Raw genomic sequence first — 20,204 nt, forward strand, 5'->3', positions numbered from 1 at the left:
CTGAATGGCAGAAATAAAATGTGGTCACCCTAATGAGGGTATCACAGGGTTCTACAGCCCTAAAAGCCCCGATAATGTGTATAGAAACCGCAGGGAGTATACGTTAAACTGGGGTACTGTTTGGTCACGGACTGGCGCTGGGAGCTGTTTAGCAGGCATTGGGGGCACAAATCCTTTGTATTTCCTCTTTGTTGAGTCTGCTGATGGTCCTTGGACTTTGTATTATGTGAGACCCCCGCAGGTCACACACTCACTGGGTAATGCTTGTTATTTAAATAGATACATGTTTACAAACCTGGGTGTTTGTGGGGCGGCCATTACACATTATGATGTAATAGTGTAAAGGAGGAAGACAAATATTTACAAGTGTTACAAACACCCTGCAGGGGGGCAGACCGGCCAAACTTCAGGTACACCAAGGGGGAGACCCCTGCGGAGAAGAGCACACAGCCTCAGGACGCGGGGGCTGGTTTAATAGCGGGGGTTTTTTCTACTTTGGGTTCAGATCGGCAGTTTGCCTCATTTTATCTTAATGGCCAACATTAGAAACGGTAACCTAATATTTTGCATTATAATCTGCGCTTTAATATAATGTCCCCATTGCCGCGTTTATTAATCAATTATGTTGCTTATTTTGAGAAATGAGTCCTCGTCTGCCCCAGAACCAGCACGTTTCTCCAGCTACTCAGATGGACGTAGGGGGCAAATAACTGGACGAAAAGGGGCCTTTAATACTAAATAAATATTTCTCCAGCTGTGTGTTTAAAACTGTTGGAACTTCTCCATAACACTTAGACGATTAATCCTACATCGCCAATACTTTATACGACCATTGGACTTCAGCCGCTTCCCTGAACCACCACCAGGGGGCAGTTAAATACCATTAAACCCGAGCCCTAAAAAGAAAAATCCAAAGCATGCTATAGGTGTCTAGAACTTGCCGTCGGCACCGTCTAATCTGCCCGTTTCCCCTTACTCGGTCTTTTCTGTTCCGATATACCGCATACCTTTCCTCTGATGGCTGAATGTGCCCGAAAAGTGTCTTCCTAACCTATGTTAAAAGGTCCCAAAGCTTTAGGTAAATGAAGCCTCTTTACTTACCTCCCAATGCCTACCTCCGATCGTCGCTGTCAGGTGAGGAGACGGACGCCTGTACTGTCGAAGCCCCCCTGGAATACTCTTCCCACCTGCACTGTGCGGCAGCCCTCTCTATATTTCAATGTTTCTATCATATCCCCCCTCTCTTTGACCTTTAGGTTCTGTTTAATGCATATGTTTGCTTATTATACTGGTATACGCGGGTTTAGGACGTGTTACCCCAGGTCCCTAAATATGGGTCACATTCCAGTTTGGCCGGATCTGCCGTACGACAATCACCCCTGAAGCAGCGCCCCCCGATGACTCGGAGAGCCAGAGCTGTATTTATAAAGCACTTGTTTACAAGCTCAGATTCCCCCGAGTTCAGCTGCTCCTAGCACCCGCGCGGCACGAGGAGACGGGGCTTTAAATAGCACGTGGAAAAGAATTGTCATCACAGCTACGTGTGAATCAACACGATAACAGAGGTTATAAGAAGAAAAACCACCACAACAAAAGGACATAGTTATCAATTAGAGGGGCAAAAGGAAAATTACTTTACTGAGAGGGTAGTGGATGCATGGAATAATCTTCTAGCAGTGGTGGTAGAGGTTAATACAGAGAAGAAGTCTGCTCATGGATGGGATAAGCATAAGGCTATCATAGAGATAAGATAAAGAGTCTGACATCAGTGTTTTGTTTTATTGCATCATCTAGCAGCTCCACTGACCTCAACACTCTGGTAGAATCAGGACAGTATGTTGTGGTGACATCACATGATGTCATGGTCCTAATACATTGCATAGCACATCCCTTCCATGTTGCATCTGACAGGACTGTTTCGAGATGGTTGGCCGTAAGGCTGCGCAGATACTAATGATTACAAAAGCCGATCCTTGTAACCGTGTTTGGGGGGGGGGGTCTGTCGTGTTTCAGGGCACACGTTAGATTTTAAAGCTTCCAACGGGTGACATATTGGGGCTGGCAGCATTATAACGTGGAGCAGGCCGGTTACCGCACTTTCCTGGAGACCTATTGTGCCTGTGACCATAAACATGTCCGACGTCACGGCCTTTCTGTTTACATACCGGGTCCCGGGAGACTATATCTTACCATCTGCGTCATACGTCTAGCCCTGTGAGAGTTACATGGCTGAGTACACGTTAACCACGATCACCACCTCTGCCAAACACATTCACTGAATCAGGACGAGAAGCAGAGCCGGCGTTACACCATCTTTGGCCGAGTAGAATTAGAGTGCAAGCTTTAGAGGCAATATAGGTCTCACCTTCAGGCATGCCCGATGAAGAGACTTAAGCTGTCTCCATCCCTTGTACTCTAATTCTAAAAGGCATCATCTCCACTCTGCTTGTCTTCTACCTCTCCCCGAAGTAACGCTCTCCACTCACACCAGAATCTGGAAGGACGCGCAGAAGTCTGTATCGCTTTGTCAAAATATAATAGCCGTTTTGTGTTTAATGTCTCTCGACGTGTACAGCGTGAGGTATGTAGTTGCAGCGAACATCACCCCTAGAACATGTAGCTCAGAACCTGAGAGTGGGGATCAGGACCCAGAACAAGGCCTTCATACAACAGAGACCAGTGCGGCCCTACAACGAACATGTTAAGTGAAAGTGGTCAGCGTGTCACGGGGTCACTGAACGCAGCTTCACCTTTCGGATTACGCAGTCCATGGTCGGTGTCCATCTTGGCTGCTGGAGAAATGGATTCTCCGTGGCGTTCATCACTCCCTCTGTTTGTAGTTCTTCACGTTCTGCTGGGGCTATAACAAACAGCACACGTACTCCATGCCCCTCACCCCTTTCCTTAGGCTGTTTCTCCAACAAGTTCCACGAAAGGTTCTTTCCGCCTCCCGTAGCACATCTCTGCTGGTTGTCCGCTCCCACTGCCGTCAGTGGTGCTGATAATAGTACGTAAATTTCCTCAGCTCTTCCCAGAAGAGCAAACTAAGTATAGTATGTGGCCCCAGACGCACGTACGCCGGCACAATCCCTTTATACAGAGCTAGGACCCCTTCTGTATTTACGATCTTCAAAAAGCAGTCCACGAATCCACGATACAGCTGTCCCTGCAAAATACGGACACAGAGCATGGTTCTGCCTTACGCCCGGCATTAGGGGTCCGCCGCGTGCCTCGGTGCTGGGTACGGGGGCTGCCGTGTGTGGCGTGTTATGTACTGGAAGGAGCGGAGATGGGCTGCTTACCTTGCCTGCGCTGTCCACGGGTTGATTGTACAAGCGGGTGCTGACCACATCAAACGGCGTCATTGCGATGGCCACTCCGATGCTGCTGATCATGCCTCCGGCCAGGGCCACCAGCCAGCTGTCCTCCGGAAACCACTATAAGACACTCGGTATCAGAAACCTGGGGCCCCGACGTTACACAGCCCCCCGAAGGCACCAGATACCCCCGGCCGTCACCATCACTTTACATACCTTTCGCTTTTTCACCCATTCTTTGGCGCTGGCGAATGTTGCCAACTGGACAGCAGAGCCCACCATGACCCGCGGAACCGCGCCGTTCACCCCGCGCCATAATCCCAGTATCCCCTGCTTCTTGTAGATCGACTCAAAGGCCCCGGTCAAACTCTACGAAGAGAAAATGGAATATTTATCAAAGAAGAAGCATGCCCCTCCTCCGTTACATACAAAGTTCACGCCGCTTTGTTTTTCTTTCATAAACAGAGACCTTTGCACGTTTCACTGATACGGGATTGCAGGCGTGGCTCCTGGGGGCCGCTTCAGTCACTTTGACTTGTTTGAAGCAAAAAAATATTGAGAGCTCACACCCTAAAACACGCCGATCCCCCTCAAAAGCCCACCGTCGGGTTCCTCGCCTGCTTTTACATTGGAAGCAGGGATACTCAGCTCGTTATTTCACTAAGCTGAGCCCATGTTCCATTTCCTTGTTTTTAGATTTAATTGTAACGAGTAATTTCAGCGGCTCTGTGATAAGCGATCCACTTGCGGACCCCTTCATTTCTGGGCTCTCCCCCCACCTCCGCAGGAATGGACCCCGATAAATTCATTGTGACGCACAAAGAGAGCTCTGCATCTTTACGGCCCTGTGTTTTGGTGTCTTTGATGCAAAAATATTTTCTAAAGAAATGCAAATATAGGGAAGCAGGAAGACTGGAAGCGCAGCAGAGGCTCTTGGGAAACATCCTCCTCTTCAATGCACTTATGTGAGCCGGGAGAAGACAATAAGACACCTTTACACGGGGCACGGTGGGGGTCCCGGCTGGAAGTCGGGGGAGGCTGAGGAGTAACGTGCCAAGCTTGGGGCTAGAAAACTCCGGAGAACGGCTAAGAACTACGGCTAAGAATTTGATGGCGCTATATAAAACAATAAATAACTCGCAGACCCGGCGTCGGATAAACAGAGAGAGAGTCTTTACCGCCAAGTCCTGCTGTTTCAATCCTTGCACGCATCTTACTTTTCCGTTTAATAATCTTACGCTGCTCTATGAGATTGGTAAAGGAGCCGCCGCACGGCATGTTCAGAGGGTCTGCAGCTGGCAACGGCCTTCCTGCTGCCCATCGGATTATTCCAGAGACATGGGGCTAGGTTCACTAAGCATTGCTAAGGGAGCTGCAAGTTGGCTGCTCCTGGTTTAGGGGACTTGCCCCTATGCTGCCACATAGTAAATGGGTTTGTGATACTCCAGTTGACTCCGCGTGTGGTCTGGCAATACAAGAGTTATTACACAGAATGGCATTTTATGTAACTTGGCCAAAGGGTTAATATTGATGGTCCCAGTCTGTGTGGCCCTGGCAGCAGAAGGGTTAAGAGCGAGTCTGTAGACTGCTGCTGGTGTTTACTGACTGTGGTCTGACCAGTCAGGGCGCAGCAGCCAACCAACACCCAGCGGGACTTTGGAATAAACTGAGCACCCGGGCAAGGGTGGCCCTTCCCACACTAAAGGGGTCCCCGGGGCCAGGCTATGGCCAGCTGGCACAGGTTTTATAAATGACTCCTGTGTACCCCAAAATACCCTGCGGGCAAACCCTGCGCAATGCAAGTGTGCGACAGGAGGGCTGGACTCACCTGGTGATCGTGCTGATGCCCAACTGCGATGGCAGCCACCGTCTGTGCCTGGAGATGGGTCTTTATCTGCAAAAAGCAAACACATAATGATATCCGCCAGTCCTGCCGGCCCCCGTCTGTCATTCACGCACAGTACATGCGGGTGCACTTGTGAGTCACCGTGCACGGACCTTTTGTGCGAGTTGTGCACAGGACACGAGTGTCAGCTTATTGCCGGTGAACCACGTTCTGAACGCAGCAAGGTGAAGAATATTCACCCAAGGGCCGCGATCAGCTGCCACCGGCCCTTCTCACTACTGCCATTTAAATGACCTCTCTCCAAAGCAATTTGTCCTCTGGCCACCAGCTCTATGCTTTACTACTCCGGGTAAGGACACGGGTAGCACGCAGCCCCAGGCCCTTAACGCAGACACATATAGACCTTAACGCGTGCTAACTCAGCAGAAGCGCATGTTTAGCGGGTTTGTGTTTACTGCGAGGCTTTGGCGCAGCTGCAAGTGGGGAGAGAGACGGCGATGGTGGCACGTCCGCACCCCGGCAGACATGTGCGTGTAAAGTGTTTCTATGTGGTGGGTGTCTGGAGGCTCGTGTGTATTGGGGGGATGTCCATGCTGCGGCAGCGCGGTTTGCGGGGATACGGCGTGTAAGTTATGTGGTGTTCACGGGACCCGGAGGGAACACCACGAGGGACATATAATGGAGGGCTTGGTGCAGTGATACGTGATCTGGAACAGTCTATATACGCTGTGCATACACTAGAGAATACCTGGGGCAGAATGCTGTATATCGGGGGGGGGGCTGCTATAGGGCTCCCTTGGAAGGGAAGCATGTTGTATATTTGGTGGGTGACAGTTGTGTAATTGGGGGCACAGTGCTGTATAATTGGGCTCTGTTAAAGGGCTTGTCACCCGAGACGTGCACCAGGGGTGGGCAGCGGTGTTTGCCGTGGCCGGAACCAGGTCCAATACTCTAATGTAAGATGCCCCAGGACCACTGATGGGTTCGTCACTCTGTGTGTCCCCGGGTCCCCACGCCATGCGGCTCATTCATGCTTTATTCTCACCAGATATGCAGGGCTCCCGAAGAATGCTCCCAGCGCCCCTGCAATGGCTCCCGCTGCGATGTTTCCCCCGGGTTGTTGGGTCAGCCCCATGTCCTCCGCGTGCGAGTACAGGTAAAAGCGGACTCCGTTCATCAGCCCCTGATACAGCAGTCCAGCCGTCAGCCCCTTCTGCAGCCCCCGCAGCCCGTCCGCTTGCCCCACGGCCAGCATGGCTTGCATGACCCCTCTGTAATGTCGTGTGTACGAGCCTCGGGACCTCAGCTCCCCCTGCAGCTGCAGCCGCGTCTTCACCACCTCCAGAGGGTTAGTAAATACACAAGCCATGCAGCATGCCGTGGCACCGAGCACGAAATCCACCGGCGGAGAGATGGAAATAGCCGGGTGAGGCGGCGGAGTCGTCATAGCGGATCTTTAAAAACAAACCAAAATGTCCTATGCAATCATTCCAAAGAAAACGTATTACATTTGATTTATGGAGCACCAACAGATTCCGTAGCGCAGTTACTAAAATTAACAACATACAAGATGGACAATAACTTAGCCTAAGACACAGCATCATAGACATAAACAATGCTTACTGTCCGAGGGGGGTTAGCACCATCCGCAGCGCTGTCAAGCCTCCAGGTGATGAGGGGTTCCCAGATTATGCAGACAGTGGCCCCGGAGCAGAGTTACAAGTCCAGGGCAGGGGCCACACACGGATAATGTTCTGCTGCTCGGCCCCTGTGGTCTGGGAACAGCTGGACGTCAGGCGTGTCCTCAGGAAAGTTGCTGGGGACATGGGCTAAACTTTGTATCGTGCGTAAGCTGGTGTGTGCCTGCGCTGATCGCTGCCGTGCCGCTCATTGGCAGTGTGCTGTCAGCCATTCACCGCCTGTGTGCGCACACATCCTCTCTCCAGTGTGGGCTACAGAGCCCAGCCACCTTGTAGCCACACCCCCTGCCTCCCTGGACCAATCCAATGTGTGTTAGCAGTTCACACCTCCACACAGGCCTGCCCAGTCGCATCAAATGTAGGGGAGAGGTCAAAGGGAAGCAGCTTATTTAACCCTAGTCAGATGGGGGGGTTTTGGGTCACTTTGTATGTAAAATGTGTAACATATAGTTATAAATGTTTCTTTGTATAAGAGCATTTTTATTGGCTGTTCCCAGTGCAATGTATCCACTTCCCCTGCGCCGAGATTCGAAATATTCTTATTTAGCAACACATTTAGCTCTGTGATTTCAGCCCTTTTGATTGGACATTTCCTTGGATTTTAAATCGACTACTATGTTTACAGTAGGAGATATTTTGCAGCCTGGTGTAAAAGCTACAGTAATGGTTAGCTCTTCAGGCGAGTATTTCTGTGGCACAGAGAGAACAAGGACCAGTCTCCGTAACCCAAACGGTTGTCACGGACATAGACAATAAGGAGGAAACCAGATTCTGGACAAGGGATGGAGTGAAATGCCACAAATCACACAATGCTCAGCCATTCCCTGATTCAGAACTCCCATCAGGCTCAGCCAACTTTAATAATAATAATGATATAATGTAATAATGAAAGCTGGGAAGGCAAGTGTCCTTGTTTACTTGGTGAGGTAAACAAGCTGTGTGCTGCCACCAAGTGGCTGTGCAGGGGACAGCAGCTCGTAGTACAGAGAGGCCTCACCGAGCTCTCCCAAATAATTGAATGGGGTTAAAGAGCACGGGGGTTAAAGAGCACGAGAGGTAAGAGGATCTTTATAAGTACAATATTATGGATTTCATGCTTTCACTTTCCTTGAAGTGACCACTTTCTGCAGAATATCCGCCATGTTTTCACTTAGCCTCTTGTGTTCAGGCCCCAAAGACATACTGAAGCTGCTTCACTTAAACACACCAGTAATCTGCCCCAACAGGGCATTGCTACCGAGGCATCAAGGAAAGCGTGCCTAGAAACTGTGTTAACATATTACCCCCTGCACCTCGCCAGAGGGAAAATAACGAGTGCCAGGGATGAGGAGCAGGAGAAGGTTCCTCTGTGGTCCTCGGCCCCTAGGACATCACACACCTGTCACACCCAACCTGAGGAGTAAAAAAACCCAACATTTTCTGCCCTCCCTCGTCTCAGGAGATCGGCCCTTCCCACCCCACGCTTCACAATGGTAAATAAACACGGTGACCCTAAAGAGGACCAGATATCCGTCAGGCACTAGCTGGGTATCACCAGCTCTTTACATGAATGACCACGGAGTCAATGTGAGCGCATACATAGTGTTTATTTACATACAGAGAGCGGACAGAGGAACTGGTAAAGCGGCACAAGCAGAACCGCCTCCTGAATCCGGAACATGATTTTAGCTTCTGTTATTAGTCCGTTAATCTAGAACAAGCCGTTTACTCTTCATTATCACAGACCACGTCCTGCGGAGATTTGGCAGGAGGACGTTGCTCTCGGATAAACCCACCACGGGATGTATAGATTACCCCAGTATTTGGCTTTACTCCCGACCCGGAGACATGCGCAAAGTCTCCCTGTTCCAGAAGGCCTCACCTTACAGGAGAAGTATCCCCCAAATCAGTGCAAAAATAAATATGGTACCTTAGCATTTACAGAGTGCTTACCGTACAAACACATGTGACTCCAGAGACGCAAGCAGCTCCGGCATGCACACGAACTTAGAGCGGACCTCGCAGGCGCAAAGCCGTGAAAGCAATCAGACACAACCAACTCAAGAACAGCTCGGAACCAGGTCGGCACAGAACCGCTCGGAACGGCAGATTGGTGACTGGACCCCCCCAGGCCCTAACCATTAGTGGTTCGTCATACATAATTTATACAAGTCCCCGAAGACACTATACAATGTATATGAACGAAAGGGACCGTAATTCGTGCCCTCACGTGGAAAGAAGACATGTTTGGAAGATGTCAGAGAGAACGGATGTGTGGTGTGGCAGGGAACCGCTTCGTATAATGTAACAGAATGTATAACGTGCAGCGCTTCGGGACCAGGCCGGAAGCCAAACGCACAAAACCGCAACGTGCGATCCTCAGCGATGAAGCACTTACTGTAAAAAGATTTCCATTAGTGTAAAAAAAAGGTTAACCCCCAAGATGCCAAGCATTGCAGTTTGCTGGAACTCACAGGGTTAAATCTAAAAGCAGCACTTTGGTAGACTATAACATTTGATTACCCCCCCCCGCCTGGCACCGAGCTACATTTACCCTGGAATTCCTGCCTTTTCTCCTTAAATCGAGGAGACGGACATTCAGTCGGCCACCAACACCAACAGGATGCCCCATAACACTATAAGGCCACAGACTGAGCCCAGACCACGGCGGGCCTGTGCAATACTCCCCTGCCATGGACATGTTCCAGGTCAGGCCCATGGGGGGCGCTGTTATTCTTACTTACTGGGGCAGAGTGATGCTTTAGGCAGAGTGCAAACATTTAACCATTTCTTGGTTATATTTAGCATTAATTTAGGTAATATTCTTGCCAAGGGGTGGAATTAATCCCACCGGCCGCATCAGTGTCTACAACCCAGCCTAAGTGACTCTACTGTAAATAGTTTTGATTAAAGTCCTATCCGTACGCCACAGGCATACAGGTTAAAAGCAGCAGCTTCTCAGCGTATGTACACATATACACCCATAGGCTTCTATTTATATATAAATGTATAGATATACACAGTTCTGTGCATGTAGGAAGCTTCCAATGCAAGGCTTAGCCCTTAACCTCTACAGAAAGCAAGGCAGGTTTTCAGTCCTCCTGCCCCACCAGAGAGAGGCATCCGAGCGGGCCTTCCTCTGAGCCTCCGGACTGGCACACGCCTCGCTGGCAGGGGGTTCAGAGACTTTTCCTCTGGCGTGTAGATCAGCACCAGGGGTCTCGTGAAGCACGGCCTCTACACAGACTGTCGCTTCGCTGCCAGGAGCTGTGGATAAGAGACAGAGCGTCTTCGCATTTCTTCAGGGTGGCTTCGTCAAAGGTCTTGTGAGACAGATCCACCTGAAACAAGACACAGGTCAGTGTCCACACTCCGCTCGTTGTACTCCGCGGCCGCACCTTTCTGCTTAAAGAACTCACCTGATACATGGCTTTCCAGGCCGATCTCAGCGCAGACACAAACCTCTCCAGCTCCTTCCTGCAGCTAAAGTACAGGAACCAAGGCGCCAGGAGCTGCCTGTGATCCTGAGTGAACTCCTACAAGTGAGTGAGGGTCAGAGGTTAAATGATATCTACTTTATCATAAACCCACACGTCCTAGAAATGGCTAAATACACTCAACATATCCTCTGATATAAAATATACATCCAAGGTAACTGTGACACAGCAATCACGTCGCCAAAGGAGGCCGACACGTGAAGAGTCTGAAAGAACAGGCTGCAGGAAACAAGATCTAACTCACTGCTTAGACTGTCCAAGACAGGAACGGGTTCTGCTCTACCTACAGCTTAAGCAGAACCGGTATGGTTCTGGCACCGCCATGTTCTAGAATTCTGCAGGCCCGTGTTGTAACAATCCCAGGTACCACTCACCACAATGCAGTACTCCTTGTGATCTTCAGTGCTCAGGGAAGAAACATTATGAAGGTCTGTGATGCCAAGGGCTCGGAAGAAGCTGGTCTGGCAGTCCTGGTGACAGGTAATGAGCTTGTCCTGGGTGAGCACTAAACAGCAGGGAAGGCAGGGGGAAGGCGCGATGCCCTGAGGAATGACCTGCGGGGACATGAACGTTACCACAGCCTTATAGCCATTGTTACAGTATTGTGCCAACATTACAGCTAAAACTAGAGCAGGACCTCAGGACTCACCCCCTTGGATACAGCCTGGCACAGATGCAACATCCAGTCTGCCATTTCTTCCTCGTTTGCTGCACTCAGCTCCAGAGGAGGCTTGTCGGTGAGGATTACTTGGAAAGAGTGAGGCCGCTCCGTGGTGTTTGTTCGCCGGCAGCCGCCACACTGCTCACTCCTAGGAAGGTCGGGGAAAAGTGTTAGAAAAGGGACCTTAGCTGCCCACGTGTCTCAGGAGAGTGAATCCTCACCTGGTGACAGCAGCACAGCAAACAACTTCTTAAAGCTACACAGATTAGCCAGACTTACCCCAAGTTTACAGACAGCACAGGAGTCCGATCTGTCCTCTCTAGGTACTGGTATAAGATTCCATTGCTGTAAAACCAAAAAATGTGACAAGTCAGCATAAAGACCAACAGCAGTAAAGAATACAACGGCGTGAGAGTCCAACGGCGTGAGCAGACCTTCAACCAAGTCCGCTGATAAATAATGCAAATTATTCTCACAGACGCTTACCTAAGGACCACAAAACACGTCTTCCAGGTCTCCCTGCCCAGGTAGGATGTGTTGGCTTTATAGTATAGAACACCTTCTTTGGACACATTCTGATCAAAACATGTAGAGTCACCAGTTGCAAGAGCTTCATCCAAAGGGTCTTCCCAGTGCACCAGCCCATAGTACAGCATGACCACCTCTGAAGCCTGTGCCAAGAACACGCATCCATTATACACGCACACACCAGTAATGACCTCTGAACCAAGCCACGCAGACGAGGGAGCTCACCGGCGACCATGAAGCCAACCTAACTGGCCTTTGGAATGGGCCGTACCTCTTGCTTTGACTCCTGTGACACAAATTTTGCCAAGGCCAGTCTCTCCATGGTGGCATCAGTTAGGATCCCAGGGTAAGGAGGCTCCCGGCATCCATTAATCATGGCAGACTTTAAAGCAGCAATGAATATTCTATGGAGAAATTAAAACCGTATGGGGTATTAAAGTTGAAGGACAGTGCTGTGTAGAGTGAGTAGGAGTGGGAATCACATTCTGGTCTTCACAGGAGAACATATCTATAGAGAACCTCAGAACCTCCAACTAAGTTGAGTTACAAAGAAGACTCAGCCCTCACATCCTTCACAGTTTTCTATAAGCAGAGACCATTTAACTCACTCTGTCAGACTGACGTCTGCAGCGTCCAGCAAGAACTGACGCCGCCTGTTTGCACACACGAGGGTCACCGCCTGCTGGTCCAGACCAACCTGTGACAGACAGAGGAGACAAACACTTAACAGACAGAACGACAAAAAAATAATGCAAAGACTAGGTTATCAGAGAAAAGAACGGATAGCATGTCACATAAAACAGGGCTCCACTCACAGAGATGTAGTCAAGCTCATTATACGATACGGCGTCTTCCACCATGTACGGCTTATCGGCTGCACCTGGAAGACAACAAAAGCAGGACATCACACAGTGCTGCAGGGAATACCTCCAGAGACAACACCTTTCTGCCTGCGCGACAGGGAGCTGTGGGAAATCTCAATAAATGCAACACTCAGGCAAATAATTTTATGCCTTGGCATCTTCTGTCTAGACCAGATCAGAGCCTCATGTGGGCAGATCTTACAAAGTGTTTCTATACCAATTCTGTTTCCGATTTAAACAAAGGTGCTTCTAATCCACGCTGCCCGACATCACCTTTTCTGAGTAAGTAGATGTAGCAATCTGTCAGTAACACGTAGACAAGCTGCAAGTCACCCTCCATGTGCCCCGTACTCATACGAAACATCTAGAAAAAAGCAAGAGGGCAATTATGAACATGAAAAGGTCCACACGTCTCAGGGGCAAGACAGCACCCAGATACCCCGCCGCCTTTACCTTAAAGAGCTGCTCCTCGTTTTCCCGGAAGACGTGAATCATTAGCAGCAAAAGCAGATTATTATCTACCCTGGGAGCAGAGAAGACAGATTTGGGGTTTAAGAAGCGGAAATTGTCCCTCAAATTCAAACAGATCAAATAACGATAACATTGTGCCAAAAATCGCATATCTTGCTTTTATACATTAAGATTTGGTATGTGGGTCTCTCCAGAAATATCAGATTGAAAAATATTCCAGTGGACGTACAACAAGATATTAATAATCAAACTGTACACAGATTTAGGATACAAGTTTAAACCTCCCCTGTAAGAGGAGAAAAGGGTGGCCCGCACCTGAGTGTCACTCAATGTTTGCCACCACAAAGGATAAAAAATTGCACATTCATCCCAGACGGCATCCCTGGCACACGACCTACAGCTCCTGCCGAGAACTTTTGCGATTTTACCTCTGCTACATCAGTATTCACAATTTAGGCCATTTGATATTGTGCTAGTGTGACCAGTACCTGAACTCGCTGGGGTGCGGGGAATCAGAGGGACTTCCCTGGCCTTCTTCAACACCAGAGTCCTCTGCGATGCTCAGAGATGGGCTGCTTTTCCCACCAGGAGGCACTAGTGATGTCCCTTCTGACAGGGCTTCTAGGGATCCTTTAATCTCTGCCGGTCCTCTTCTTCCTTCTTCCTCTTGTCGAGCATCCTCAAAGCCACCAAAAACATGTGCTGGTTGGCCCGGGCCTGGAGAGTCATTGTGGCCACTACCTGTTGCAGCAGCGTTTGGACTCTCTGGGGTAAAGTAGTAGAAGTCCATGGGGTCCTGGGTTCCTTGTCTGATGTCCTGCCTTTGAAAGCCACCGGGGGTCTCCCCCGGAGAGCAGGTCCGAAAGGACTGGTCTGTAGGTTCTGGATGAGTGTTCCAGCCATGAGGGTCCAGCTGACCATTTAGCTTGTCTATAACCTCACTCAGTGGTTGTCCTACTCGCTCCATAGAAGTGTCCTGCATCTTGGGCAGCCGGAGAGCTGGTTCCGAGAGATCACTTGGTCTCTCCTCCTCACCTTTGTTGCTGGGCTCCAAAGTCTTTTCCTGCTCCGCATCGGGGTCCTCAGGTTCTGAGGTGCTGAGGAGCAGACGCTGGCATCCCTCCTCTGCGCGAGTTCTCCTGCGCTTCCCACCACGCTTTTTCTTCACCAGCCTGGAAGGAGGTAAATTCAAACATGCGCACGCACTATTTATGACATTTTTGGATTTCCTTGTTTTTGTACATGTAATTGTACATTATGTTCTGTGCACCGGGATATCCGAATAGCCCACCTTATAACTCTACTGTGTGATTTAAGCACTACACAAACACTGCTGTGTGCCGGCGGCTCTCACAGCGCGCTCTCTGTATTAAAGTCTGACGGCCAAAGACGCTAACGCAGCTAACGCCGCTAGACCGAGTGCTACGGAACCGTACTTCTCGCGTCCCATGTGCGTTTAATGTTACCGCCCCCCCTCTGACGCTGAGAAAGCCGTGAGACAGGTGCCCTCACTCACCTGATGACCTCCAGCTCCGAGTTGTTCTCGGTGTAGGTGGTATAAGCGGCGGGAGCCTCTTTCCGGCAGCCTGCGCCGTGCACCGGAGTAGACTCTGAAGTGGACAAACCATCGGCCGTATCGTGTGTGCTGAGGTCTGTGCTGTCTGACGTCAGCTCGTTGGGCCTCGGTGGCTGATTATAGGACAGGGTGGCGTCCAGGGAAGCAACATCAATCTCTGAATCCTGTGTGATGGCTTCACTGGTGTCTGGAGAGTCCTCAGCGGTTCCCGGCCCTGGGATGACATCAGAAGATGACAGATCTCGTATAAACGGATTGTACCGATGCTTTATTCTCTTTCCTTGGGCTGTGTGGCCATTGTGCACCCCGGCCGCCCGGCTGGAGAAGCTGCTGCCGTTGTGCCCGTCTCCGTCTGTCACAGGAGAGCATAAAGAGTGAGAGGAGTCATGCAAAGCAAGGCGTAGGCAAGTCTCTGTGGGACACAACTACCAGCATCCTCAGCCAATTCCGGGCTTAGTGTGGACAGTGGAAGTTGTAGAGGAACAAAAGGCAGCAGTAAGAGTTTGCCTACACCAGAGGTAAAGCAGGGTTAGTCGTGTTTGCCACCCATTGTAATGGATAATTCACATTACCAGCAGATAAATACAATCATACAGAGAGGGGACACACATTTAGCATCAATTTGTGGAATTATTACAATTCTATGTAGTGCCTTTTGTTTTCCAAATCACAGTTTTGTATTCAGGGGGATTAGTAAGAAGAGCACATGCGCAGCAGGCAGCCAATCTGTAAACTGGATCACAAAGCTGGTTAATGACACGCCTGATGCATGCTTTACCGACATGTTATAATTATCAGCAACCGTGCCAGTTAATTCGGTTACACGTACAATGAGAGTCCCGAGCTCGAATTTTTTTTAGTACGGGGTTTGATGTTAAACTGAGCGCAAGAACCTCGTCCCTCTTACCCGCCGACAATACTGAAAGAGGGAAGAGATCTCGGAGATGATGATCTGCGTACTCTGTGTACGTTAACTCTTCTGCAGTAATTGCTCTGGACGTGGCCCGCTAAGAGCGTGAAAGACCCCTGGAGTCGTTAGGACCACCAGGGAGTGTCACAGCGAGAGCATTCAGGTCAACTAATAGAAAATTCTTATCCCCCGCTCAGTTTTTTTTTTTTTAAATCGGCTCAAGAACGTGCCGCTCTCTAGAAACATAAAACCTGAAGACAAAGCCTTGCTCTCGTGCACTTGTGAACAGGAGGGAGAGAAAGCAGAGACAGACGGACGGAGAGAAGGAAGGACGTGACAGAGAGGACGCGGGTACTATAGAGAAGGCTGGACGGTCCCCACCTTCCCAGTCTGTCATGGGTACGGACGGCGCTGCAGGGTAAGCATCTCCAAAATCATAATCTACAGAGACCGGGGACAAAACAGCTGGTTAGAGAGAGGGTCTGGATCGCCGGGGAAAGGTATGGGGCAGCCGTGTCTGGCATGAGGTGCAGTGCCCAAAATCTGCACTAGCTACCCGCACCTGGGTAACTCTACACAAGGGTCAGGGGCAAAACATGTTTCAGGGAAAAATGCAGGGGTTTTCAGCAAAGCTTCATGTTACGCATTCAAACGACTCGAATCATGTTCTGAATCCGTCTAAGTAACCGCCACATGGGGTGGAGAGAGGTTTTGGAGAGGCAATCAAATATATGGGCAAGAAAGCCCCCTGTATCTTCTACCCAGAAGAAGTTCACAGAATGCCAACAGCCCCAGGTGGCACCCATCACCTGACCCCCCCACTAATACAACACATTCCAGATTCCAACCGTACCCTCGCTGGATGGGGCAATGGCGCTGTCATCCCACTCCAGGTTGGTAGAATTATTGGAGGTGAAGGAGTTGAGAGAGAGGCTGTCTGAACCGTGCACAGAGGTAGGAAGACGGTCTTCGAAGTCCAGAAGATTCTGGGGTTTGTAGTAATCGGGCATGTACGGGGCCAGATCCAGGTACGGAACATCCTGTATACAGAGTGCGGGGCAGGTTACAAACAGCAAACAACTATACTGTACATGCAAAAACACCAAGATGCTTTACCCTGCTTCCTGGCCCCACTGGCCCTTGGTTAACCCCGTTAAATAAATGTGTTCCTGTCACTGTTAGCCACGCGCAATCCCTTCCGCTGCTCATACGCACCAGCTCCAGCTCAAATCTGATAAACTCCAGGCCAGATACGAGTGTGAGGAAGAGCGTGAGGTGATCATGGCTGCAGACCAGCGCGTTCCTGGAAAGGAGAAGGCCAGAGTCAGGGCAGGCAGCAGGCGCAGCCGTCAGGATGGGAGGTCTGGGACTGCAGACTTACTTGTAGTAGTATTTCTGGAGCAGACTTTGGTTTTCTTGGAATAACCGTAGGTAGCTCTCCAGAGAGTTCTCATTAAGCGCCAGGTACAGCCAGGCCCGACCTGCTCGGCACAGACAGAGGTATTAACCCCAGAGAATCGGAATACCCGCTTCCGGGGCACTTACTGGCACACTGCCATTCTCACTGCCTGTTACTCACTGCGCCCCAGATGGGTAGCCACATGCTGCTGCTCCTCAATTTGCTTCACGGCTTCCCTGCGAGTGAAATGGACAACAAGGACCCAGTAGCCGGAGGAGATGTCCTGCAACCTGTAATATGGAATAGGACGGCATTACGCTTGTGCAGTGCAGGCCCCAGGGCCGGTGCCACATGCACCAGGATGCGGTCAGCCTGCCCTTGCATTGCACGAGTGTTATCTCTGCACCCACATGGAACTCTTACTGTTCTTTCAAGACACAGGGGCTCCTACAGATGCCACGTTACTCACCCATACAGCAGCGCATGGTCAAGATGCTCGCACAGCCTCTGCAGCACCCGGTCATGGTTTCTAATGGCTGGAGTCTCATCTTCGCAGGCAGCAAAGTAGCTCTGCAACTACAGACATAGTGGGTGTAAAACAGATCCCCCCAGGACAAGACGTGCATTCTCACACCCACCTAACATCTGGTGCCCAGAGCACCGCCACCAACTGCCAGCAGGATTAATCCGCAGACTCCCAGCACCGCCACCAACTGCCAGCAGGATTAATCCGCAGACTCCCAGCTCCGCCACCAACTGCCAGCGAGATTAATCCGCAGACTCCCAGCACCGCCACCAACTGCCAGCGGGATTAAACCACAGACTCCCAGCACCGCCACCAACTGCCAGCAGGATTAAACCACAGACTCCCAGCATCGCCACCAACTGCCAGCAGGATTAATCCGCAGACTCCCAGCACCGCCACCAACTGCCAGCGGGATTAAACCACAGACTCCCAGCACCGCCACCAACTGCCAGCGGGATTAAACCACAGACTCCCAGCACCGCCACAAACTGCCAGCGGGATTAATCCACAGACTCCCGGCACCGCCACAAACTGCCAGCAGGATTAAACCACAGACTCCCAGCACCGCCACCAACTGCCAGCAGGATTAATCCGCAGACTCCCAGCTCCGCCACCAACTGCCAGCGAGATTAATCCGCAGACTCCCAGCACCGCCACCAACTGCCAGCGAGATTAATCCGCAGACTCCCAGCACCGCCACCAACTGCCAGCAGGATTAATCCGCAGACTCCCAGCGCTGACAGTGGGAGTTAGTCAGTCTGGTTGCGTCAGAGACGATTCTTACACAACAACCCGCTTTCTATAGAATATAATGGAAAAAAGGGAAGCACTGGGTGTGCTCGTAAAACGCAATGGGGCTGCAGGAGCAGGACGATGGGGCCGGGGTTAGTAATCTGCCCGGGCGACGGGGCCGGGGCTAGTAATCTGCCCGGGCGACGGGGCCGGGGTTAGTAATCTGCCCGGGCGACGGGGCCGGGGTTAGTAATCTGCCCAGCCTGCATGTTGCACAAGAGCAGCACGATGCGGCCGGACTGGATTTCTGGCATTGCTGAGAGCTCTTGAGCTGCACACAATCTACTCGTTGCTGTAACCGGAGGAGACACCGGGGTCCACTTCACTGAGAAAGCTACCTGCGGGGGCATCGTGAGGGGCCACTCGTGTGCAGACGGTGCGGCACAGAGCGGGGTCCACTTCACTGAGAAAGCTACCTGCGGGGGCATCGTGAGGGGCCACTCGTGTGCAGACGGTGCGGCACAGAGCGGGGTCCACTTCACTGAGAAAGCTACCTGCGGGGGCATCGTGAGGGGCCACGCGTGTGCAGACGGTGCGGCAGGGAGCAGGGGCCACTTCACTGATGCCTGCTCTGTGATTTCCTCCCAGCACTGAAAGGGTTGTGGCCCCGGTTCCATGCGCACTTTATCCCGTGTAGCGTTGCACACGCCTGCTATAAACTTATTTACTCCCCAACCTCACAGAGGGCCCATAAAACAGCTGCATCAGAGGGCGGAGGCAGCTGCTGCACAGACCGGTACAGAGTATGCTGCCGGCAGCCGCCACACGCTGCGCTATTCTGGGCAACAGACCCTGGGCTGCTTTACCAGCTGCCGGGGACGCCGAGGGGTTACTGGGGGTCACAGCTAAAAATAGCACACAATGTAACTGTTCTCACCCACACTGCGCGTGACAAAGCCACTGGCGGTGTATCCGGCACTGATACACACACGCTGTGCTGGCGGTGTACCCGGCACTGATACACACACACCGTGCTGTCAGTGTACCCAGCACTGATACACACACACTGTGCTGTCAGTGTACCCGGCAGTGATAGACACACACACTGTGCTGTCAGTGTACCCGGCAGTGATAGACACACACACTGTGCTGTCAGTGTACCCGCCAGCGATACACACATACTGTGCTGTCAGTGTACCCGCCAGCGATACACACACTGTGCTGTCAGTGTACCCGCCAGCGATACACACACTGTGCTGTCAGTGTACCCGGCAGTGGTAGACACACACTGTGCTGTCAGTGTACCCGGCAGCGTTATATATATATATATATATATATATACACACACACACACTGTGCTGTCAGTGTACCCAGCAGTGATACACACATTGTGCTGTGTGTGTACCTGGCAGTGATATATATATATACACACACACTGTGCTGTCTGTGTACCTGGCGCTGATATACACACACACCCTGCTGTCAGTGTACCCAGCAGTGATATACACATTGTAGTGTGTGTGTGTGTGTGTGTGTGTGTGTGTGTGTGTGTGTGTATATATATATATATATATATATATATATATATATATATATATATATATATATATATATATACCCGGCAGTGATATAAATATATACACACACTGTGCTGTCTGTGTACCCGGCGCTGATATACACAGTCACTGTGCCGTTAGAATACCCGCCCCCTCCGTTCCCCCGGGCACCTTTTTAACGGACAGGCTGATGTTCTCCAGGATCCGATCCTTCACCTCCCGGGGATCCATGTCCGACACATACTGCCCGTCACGTGACCCTCCCGGAACAGCCGTCACGATCAAGGCGGGGTTATGGCGCGGGGCGCTGGGAGATTCTCACTCAGCTAGAGGCTGAAACTCTGATCTAACCGGTTACCCTGGAGCTGGCTGGGGAGCAGGGCAAATCTCTGGGATTAACTGCCCCAGCATCGCACTGATGTACCCCAGGTCTGCCCTGGTGAGGGTAGGGTTGGGGTAATTAATGTGTGCGGGGGTAGCAAGGCAAGTCTCTGGGATTAACCGCCCCAGCCCCATACTGGTGTACCCCAGGTCTGCCCTAGTGAGGGTTGGGGTAATTAATGGGGCAGCACCAGCATTCAGCCAACACCGACCACAGCAAGAAACCAAATTCTCTAAGCATAATACCCCAGGGGAACGAGCC

At 51.0% G+C, this 20,204-nt stretch overlaps 2 protein-coding genes across 5 annotated transcripts; both read right to left on the reverse strand.

The window, feature by feature from the left end:
• Positions 1–2,519: 2,519 nt before the first annotated feature.
• SLC25A34 (solute carrier family 25 member 34) lies at positions 2,520–7,108 on the reverse strand. The gene is made up of 6 exons (XM_053451673.1): positions 6,787–7,108; positions 6,209–6,617; positions 5,146–5,211; positions 3,534–3,686; positions 3,303–3,437; positions 2,520–3,166 (listed from the first exon to the last, which is right to left on the reverse strand). Exons 1-6 carry the CDS (start codon positions 6,807–6,809, stop codon positions 2,990–2,992), a joined length of 963 nt encoding a protein of 320 aa, XP_053307648.1. The 5' UTR covers positions 6,810–7,108; the 3' UTR covers positions 2,520–2,989.
• Positions 7,109–9,664: 2,556 nt separating this feature from the next.
• On the reverse strand, positions 9,665–19,821 carry PLEKHM2 (pleckstrin homology and RUN domain containing M2). Of its 4 annotated transcripts, none has more exons than XM_053452394.1 (20): positions 19,733–19,821; positions 17,217–17,323; positions 16,928–17,037; positions 16,730–16,829; positions 16,564–16,651; positions 16,202–16,388; positions 15,730–15,789; positions 14,379–14,652; positions 13,351–14,034; positions 12,845–12,914; positions 12,665–12,755; positions 12,344–12,408; positions 12,137–12,225; positions 11,800–11,932; positions 11,487–11,671; positions 11,280–11,345; positions 10,989–11,148; positions 10,714–10,893; positions 10,262–10,378; positions 9,665–10,183 (listed from the first exon to the last, which is right to left on the reverse strand). In XM_053452394.1, exons 1-20 carry the CDS (start codon positions 19,790–19,792, stop codon positions 10,049–10,051), a joined length of 2,961 nt encoding a protein of 986 aa, XP_053308369.1. In that variant the 5' UTR covers positions 19,793–19,821; the 3' UTR covers positions 9,665–10,048. The 4 variants fall into 4 exon arrangements, with proteins under 4 accessions (XP_053308369.1, XP_053308367.1, XP_053308370.1 ...); XM_053452392.1 differs by having other exon boundaries at positions 14,379–14,790; XM_053452395.1 differs by lacking the exon at positions 15,730–15,789.
• Between the last annotated feature and the right edge of the window lie 383 nt (positions 19,822–20,204).

The sequence above is a fragment of the Spea bombifrons genome, chromosome 12, assembly GCF_027358695.1.
Source record: "Spea bombifrons isolate aSpeBom1 chromosome 12, aSpeBom1.2.pri, whole genome shotgun sequence".
Lineage (NCBI taxonomy): Eukaryota > Metazoa > Chordata > Amphibia > Anura > Pelobatidae > Spea > Spea bombifrons.

Bases quoted from the DNA above. Each gene is read 5' to 3' on its own strand.
- SLC25A34 (XM_053451673.1), bottom strand. From the start codon at position 6,809: ATGGTGCTAACCCCCCTCGGACA. The intron at 3,438-3,533 runs GTATGTAAAGTG...AGTGTCTTATAG, and splicing joins AATGGGTGAAAAAGCGAAAG to TGGTTTCCGGAGGACAGCTG. The intron at 3,167-3,302 runs GTAAGCAGCCCA...CGTATTTTGCAG, and splicing joins CCGTGGACAGCGCAGGCAAG to GGACAGCTGTATCGTGGATT.
- PLEKHM2 (XM_053452392.1), bottom strand. From the start codon at position 19,792: ATGGATCCCCGGGAGGTGAAGGATCGGATCCTGGAGAACATCAGCCTG. The intron at 16,389-16,563 runs GTGCGTATGAGC...CTCTGTATACAG, and splicing joins TCAGATTTGAGCTGGAGCTG to GATGTTCCGTACCTGGATCT. The intron at 12,226-12,343 runs GTGAGTGGAGCC...TGTCTGTCACAG, and splicing joins ATGAGCTTGACTACATCTCT to GTTGGTCTGGACCAGCAGGC.